Source organism: Bubalus kerabau, chromosome 15 (assembly GCF_029407905.1).
Source record: "Bubalus kerabau isolate K-KA32 ecotype Philippines breed swamp buffalo chromosome 15, PCC_UOA_SB_1v2, whole genome shotgun sequence".
In the NCBI taxonomy this organism is placed as follows: Eukaryota; Metazoa; Chordata; class Mammalia; order Artiodactyla; family Bovidae; genus Bubalus; species Bubalus kerabau.
Window position 1 is genome coordinate 81,432,237 of NC_073638.1, and position 7,446 is coordinate 81,439,682.

A 7,446-nucleotide genomic window follows, 5' to 3' on the forward strand; every position below is an offset into this window, starting at 1 on the left:
GGTTTTCTATGTAGAGGAGCATGCCATCTGCAAACAGTGAGACTTTTACATTTTCTTTTCCAATTTGGATTCCTTTTATTTCTTTTTCTGCTCTGATTGCTGGGACCAAGACTTCCAGAACTATGTTGAATAGTAATGGTGAAAGTGGGCACTCTTGTCTTGTTCCTGACTTTAGAGGAAATGCTTTCAATTTTTCACCATTGAGGATAATGTTTGCTGTGGGTTTGTCATATATAGCTTTTATTATGTTGAGGTATGTTCCTACTATTCCTGCTTTCTGGAGAGTTTTTATCCTAAATGGATGTTGAATTTTGTCAAAGGCTTTCTCTACATCTATTGAGATAATCATATGGTTTTTATTTTTCAATTTGTTAATGTGGTGTATTACATTGATTGATTTGCGGATATTGAAGAATCCTTGCATCCCTGGGATAAAGCCCACTTGGTCATGGTGTGTGATCTTTTTAATGTGTTGTTGGATTCTGATTGATAGAATTTTGTTAAGGATTTTTGCATCTATGTTCATCAGTGATAGTGGCCTGTAGTTTTCTTTTTTTGTGGGATCTTTGTCAGGTTTTGTATTAGGGTGATGGTGGCCTCATAGAATGAGTTTGGAAGTTTACCATCCTCTGCAATTTTCTAGAAGAGTTTGAGCAGGATAGGTGTTAGCTCTTCTCTAAATTTTTGGTAGAATTCAGCTGTGAAGCCGTCTGGACCTGGGCTTTTGTTTGCTGGAAGATTTCTGATTACAGTTTCAATTTCCGTGCTTGTGATGGGTCTGTTAAGATTTTCCATTTCTTCCTGGTCCAGTTTTGGAAAGTTGTACTTTTCTAAGAATTTGTCCATTTCTTCCACGTTGTCCATTTTATTGGCATATAATTGCTCATAGTAGTCTCTTATGATCCTTTGTATTTCTGTGTTGTCTGTTGTGATCTCTCCATTTTCATTTCTAAGTTTATTGATTTGATTTTTCTCCCTTTGTTTCTTGATGAGTCTGGCTAATGGTTTGTCAATTTTATTTATCCTTTCAAAGAACCAGCTTTTGGCTTTGTTGATTTTTGCTATGGTCTCTTTTGTTTCTTTTGCATTTATTTCTGCCCTTTTTTAGGATTTCTTTCCTTCTACTAACCCTGGGGTTCTTCATTTCTTCCTTTTCTAGTTGCTTTAGGTGTAGGGTTAGGTTATTTATTTGACTTTTTTCTTGTTTCTTGAGGTATACCTGTATTGCTATGAACTTTCCCCTTAGGACTGTCGCCTTTGCTTTTTGCTTCTCTTCTTTTCACAGCTATTTGTAAGGCCTCCCCACACAGCCATTTTGCTTTTTTGCATTTCTTTCCCATGGGGATGGTCTTGATCCCTGTCTCCTGTACAATGTCACGAACCTCATTCCATAGTTCATCAGGCACTCTATCTATCAGATCTAGGCCCTTAAATCTTTTTCTCACTTCCACTGTATAATCATAAGGGATTTGATTTAGGTCATACCTGAATGGTCTAGTGATTTTCCCTACTTTCTTCACTTTAAGTCATATTCTTATCTTTCCTTAAATACCAAACAAGTTTATTTCGGGAGGTAACTCTGCACTGCTACAATATGGTCATAGCATCTGTCTTCAAATATAGTTTCCCAAGGACCAGAGGAAGTGAGAGACTTCTTCAAATATATAGTTTAAGTTTGCTGCCGCCTGTTTGTTTTGTCAATTGGTTAGTCTCGGGTTTAAACTGCAGCAGAAGCCAAATCCCCCCATGATATTTATAATCTCCATCTGCATGCTTCTCTGCTACAGGAAGTGATCCTTCGGTGCTTTGTTTCCACCTAGCTTTCAGTCCATGATGCCACTGCTGATCATTTAAATAAGTCTGATACTACTGCAGGGGCTTCTCAGGTGGGCTCGTGGAAAAGAACCCACCTGCCAGTGCAGGAGACATAAGAGACATGGGTTTGATCCCTGGGTCAAGAAGACCCACTGGAGAAGGGCATGGTAAACCACTCCAAGATGCTATAGGTTACCACTGTGCCATTTCCCACCAGGATGAGTTTAAATGTCTAATATTCAAACAAGTGAACAATTCAATTATATTTGAATGCTTGTCTCCTGAGACTGCTCTAACACCAATATCAGTTATGAACCTGGCAGGTAGCGGAAGGCCACACAAACTGGTTAATTCGGTGAGGGTTTAATAAAGGTATTAATACAAAGTATTCAAAAGCAGAGACATTACTTTGCCAACAAAGGTCCGTCTAGTCAAGGCTATGGTTTTTCCAGTGGTCATGTATGGATGTGAGAGTTGGACTGTGAAGAAAGCTGAGCACCAAAGAATTGATCCTTTTGAACTGTGGTGTTGGAGAAGACTCTTGAGAGCCCCTTGGACTTCAGGGAGATCCAACCAGTCTATTCTAAAGGAGATCAGCCCTGGATGTTCTTTGGAAGGAATGATGCTAAAGCTGAAACTCCAGTACTTTGGCCACTTCATGCGAAGAGTTGACTCATTGGAAAAGACCCTGATGCTGGGAGGCATTGGGGGCAGGAAGAGAAGGGGACAACAGAGGATGAGATGGCTGGATGGCATCACCGACATGAGTTTGAGTGAACTCCGGGAGTTGGTAATGGACAGGGAGGCCTGGTGTGCTGCAATTCACAGGGTGGTAAAGAGTCAGACACGACTGAGCAACTGAACTGAACTGAATACAAAGGGATATCTAAGGCTTGCAGAATTTCCAGACTAGTGTGATAAATCTAGAATTAATAACTTCTGAGAGCTGTTACCTCCTCTGTTCCTAGAGGAATCAATATAAGAAAAGAAAGAGGTTATAAACACTGAACGGGAAGCTTTGAAGTGGGCCATCCATCAGGATCTATGGTTTAGGTCCAGGGATGAAGCCAGCTATGGCATTTTGCAAGAAATGAGGCTGGGAAAAAACACTCTGACCCTACTCTCTTCCCTTCTAGTCACAACCACTGGTATGTTCTAAACACACTAAGTATGCAGAGAACAAATGAGCTGACTGATGTAGTTAGTACAGCTGAGCATCCTGGAGAAGAAATGAGATTAAAAGTATGGAGCATGGATTTGGAAGAACAGAGGAAAAGTATTCAACATGTAACAAAGGCAGCAATAGAGACAAAGACATGGAGAACAGACTTGGGATAGAAGGCGTGGAAGGAGACCATGGGACGAATGGAAAGAGTAGCACGGGAACAAGTACATTATCATATGTAAAACAGAATGTGCTGTAAGACTCAGGGAGCCCAAACTGGGGCTCTGTGACAAACCTAGAGATGTGGGATCAGGTGGGAAGTGGAAGGGAGGTTCAGGAGAGAGAGACGCATATATATACCTATGGCTGATTCATATTGCTGTATGGCAGAAACCAACACAATACTGGAAAGAAACTCTCCCTCAACTAAAAATAGATAAATTAAAATGTTTAAAAAATAATGTTAATGAACATGTGACTTTAATGTGCACATGACTTGAATAACATATGCATATATATGCATGTTCTGAATATATATATATATATATATATATATATAGTATGCATATGTATACACATAAGTTTAACTTGGCTTCTACATAACTAAAGAAAAATGAGAATGAAAATTCTCACTAGGAAAACTTAGTCTCAAAAATAAATTTCTCCATCTTCAGTTCAGTCACTCAGTCATGCCCAACTCTTTGTGACTCTGGACTGCAGCACACCAGGCTTCTACATCCATCACCAACTCCTGGAGCTTGCTCAAACTCTATGTAAAACTCATCCAGTCGGTGATGCCATCCAACCATCTCATCCTCTGTCGTCCCCTTTTCCATTTTGCTGCTGCTGCTGCTAAGTCGTTTCAGTCGTGTCCGACTCTGTGCGACCCCAGAGATGGCAGCCCACCAGGCTCCCCCGTCCCTGGGATTCTCCAGGCAAGAACACTGGAGTGGGTTGCCATTTCCTTCTCCAAAGCATGAAAGTGAAAAGCGAAAGCGAAGTCGTTCAGTCGTGTCCAACTCTTCGTGACCCCATGGACTGCAGCCTACCAGGCTCCTCCGCCCATGGGATTTTCCAGGCAAGAGTACTGGAGTGGGGTGCCATTGCCTTCTCCGCTTTTCCATCTTCCTAATTCTCAATTTCTCAAAACACAGTTTTATTTAATTGCCATCAAATCCTAAGGGTTTGTAGGAATCCACAATCCTGGGGGTGCAGAAACTGATTGAAATTATTCTGATAAAGGCATTCTAGTCTTTCCCATTTTATTATTTTCCTCTATTTCTCTGCATCTATCACTGAGGAAGGCTTTCTTATCTCTCCTTGCTATTCTTTGGAACTCTGCATTCAAATGGGCAAATCTTTCCTTTTCTCCTTTGCCTTTAGCTTCTCTTCTTTTTTCAGCTATTTGTAAGGCCTCGTCAGACAACCATTTTGCTTTTTTGCATTTCTTTTTCTTGGGGATGGTCTTGATCACTGCCTCCTGTACAATGTCATGAATCTCCATCCATAGTTCTTCAGGCACTCTGTCTATCAGATCTAATCCCTTCAATCTATTTTGCACTGTCACTGCATAATCATAAGGGGTTTGATTTAGGTCAGACCAGAATGGTCTAGTTGTTTTCCTTACTTTCTTCAATTTAAGTCTGAATTTGACAATAAGGAGTTCATGATCTGAGCCACAGTCAGCTCCCAGTCTTGTTTTGTGGACTGTATAAAGTTTCTCCCTCTTTGACTGCAAATAATATAATCAATCTAATTTTGGTATTGATCGTATGGTGATGTCCATGTGTAGAGTTTTCTCTTGTGTTGTTGGAAGAGGGTGTTTGCTATGACCAGTGCGTTCTCTTGGAAAAACTCTATTCGCCTTTGCCTGCTTCATTCTGTACTCCAAGGCCAAATTTGCTTGCTACTCTAGGTATTTCTTGACTTCCTACTTTTGTGTTCCACTTCCCTAAAATGAAAAGGACATCTTTTGGCGGTGTTATTTCTAGAACATCTTCTAGGTCTTCATAGAACCATTCAACTTCAGCTTCTTGAGCATTACTGGTCAGGGCATAGACTTGGGTTACTGTGATATTGAATGGTTTGCCTTGGAAACAAACAGAGATCATTCTGTCATTTTTGAAATTGAATACAAACACTGCATTTCCGGCTCTTTTGTTGACTATGATGTCTACTCCATTTCTTCTAAGGGATTCTTGGCCACAGTAGTAGATAATGGTCATCTGAGTTAAATTCACCCATTCCAGTCCATTTTAGTTCGCTGATTCCTAAAATGTTGATGTTCACTTGTGTCATCTCCTATTTGACCACTTCCAACTTGCCTTGATTCATGGACCTAGCATTTTGTGTACATCAATTTAATATTTTGCCAAATATTTGACCCTATATTAAATTAATGTAGAATACATCAATTTTACAAAGACATAAATTTACAATGATATTTTCTATGTACTCATTTAGAGCTCTTGAATAAATATGGTGGAATTACTTCCTAAAAATAAACGTGTATAAAATCTTGAGTCAATTTCCAAAAATTTAGCCACTCCAAATATTTTCCCCACAGAATGAAGTTTGTGCACTATGATTCAAAATCAAACTTTATACAAAAATCTATCAAGTTCCTTTCTGTCTCTAAGACTTTCCAAAGATAATCAGGCAGACAAATGCTATGGAAAATATAGTATTGCTAAGAAGCATAGTAAGTTTCCCATCGTGGCTCCGTGGTAAAGAATCCACTTGCAGTTTAGGAGATATGGGTCTGATGCCTGGGTCAGAAAGATCCCCTGCAGAAAGAAATGGTAAACCACTCTAACCTTCTTGTCTGGAGAAACCCAAAGACAAAGGAGCCTGATAGGCTACAGTTCACGGAGTTGCAACAGTCCAGCATGACTAAGCATCTAAATCACAACTACATAATCAAGCATACTACAATATCTTAAAACATCAAACACACTAATATCGTATGTTTAAAATAATTTAATCACAAAAAGGGAGTAACAAAAACAACATGGTTTAATCAGTGTTTCTTCTTTTAAGTATAACATGCTGCATTTACTTGAACTATGGTAATGTTTACAAACATGTTAATAAGCCAATAACCTAGAAAACGCAATGAGAACATTCTGCAAAAAAGATCACCGTCATCTCTGAGGTCTTATGGTCTTTGTCGCTTTCCAGAAGGCCTCTTTGACGTCTTTGTTTCTCAGGCTATAGATGAGAGGGTTGAGCAGTGGGTTGACCACAGTGTAGAACAGGGCAGCCACTTTGTCTCTCTTCAGGGAGTAGGTGGAGCTCGGCCTTGAGTACATGAAGAGCAAGGATCCATAGAAGAGCGTGACCGAGACCAGGTGTGAGGCACAGGTGGAGAAGGCTTTGCGCCTTCCTGAAGCCGTGCGGATCTTCAGAATAGCAAGAAGAATGTGGAAATAGGAAATGATGATGACAAGAATGCTCGAGAGGACCGTGAAACCCACGAGACCCAAGACGATCTCCTCATAGACCTTGGTGTCTGTACATGACATCTTCACCAGTGGCGGAGCATCACAGAAGAAGTGGTCGATGATATTTTTGCCACAGAAACTTAGGCGAAAAGTGTTGGCAGTATGTGCTATGGCATTCAAGAACCCTCCTATATAGGAGCCAGCAACAAGTCTGGTACAGAGAGAATGAGACATAGAACTTGAATAAAGTAGCGGGCTACAGATCGCCATGTGGCGGTCATATGCCATGGCTGCTAGGAGAAAGCACTCAGTGTAGGCCACAACACAAGAAAAGAATAGCTGGGCTCCACACTCAGCCAAGGAAAAGTGCTTGTCTTCTGAGATACAAGTAGCCAGGATTCTAGGAGTGTACACAGAGGTGTACCAGAAATCCAAGAAAGACAGATTGCCAATGAAAAAATACATAGGTGTGTGCAGGTGAGAATCAATACGAATTAAGATAACCAAGGTCATGTTCCCTGACAAGGTTACCAAATAGACAGTCAGAAATATTCCAAATAGTATTAGTTGCCACTGGGGGTCTGTTGAGAGACCCAGTAAAATGAATTCAGTCAGGATGGTGTGATTTCCAACATCCATGTCCACTAGGAGAAAGCTTGATAAGATAACGAGAAAAAATTGATGATTTTTCTTTTGGAATAAAGAAATAGAGGTATCAATTAGCAACTGCTAGGAGGTGTATTAATCTCTTACACTGTCAGTAAAATACCGCATCTTCAGTCTGTCACTTGGGAAGACCACTAGAATTGGGGAAAATAACTGATTTTAGAATTAAGGCTTTCACTTGCTATTTGCTTAATGCAGGGTGGGTATCTGAGTCTCATCAAATGAATGAACAAAATGAGGACACTGACAGGTTGTCTGATTGAGTTAAGCAGATACATAGGGATATGTCAGCCAAATGTCTGGTACATGACAAGTGGTCAAAAATTTTGAGTATTCTGCATGTATTATTGAGAATCT

The 7,446-nt window shown here is 40.2% G+C and overlaps 1 protein-coding gene across 1 annotated transcript; it reads right to left on the reverse strand.

Moving 5' to 3' along the window:
- Window positions 1-6,123: 6,123 nt before the first annotated feature.
- LOC129628554 (olfactory receptor 9G4-like) lies at window positions 6,124-7,062 on the reverse strand. The gene has a single exon (XM_055548009.1). It carries the CDS (start codon window positions 7,060-7,062, stop codon window positions 6,124-6,126), a length of 939 nt encoding a protein of 312 aa, XP_055403984.1.
- Window positions 7,063-7,446: the final 384 nt, after the last annotated feature.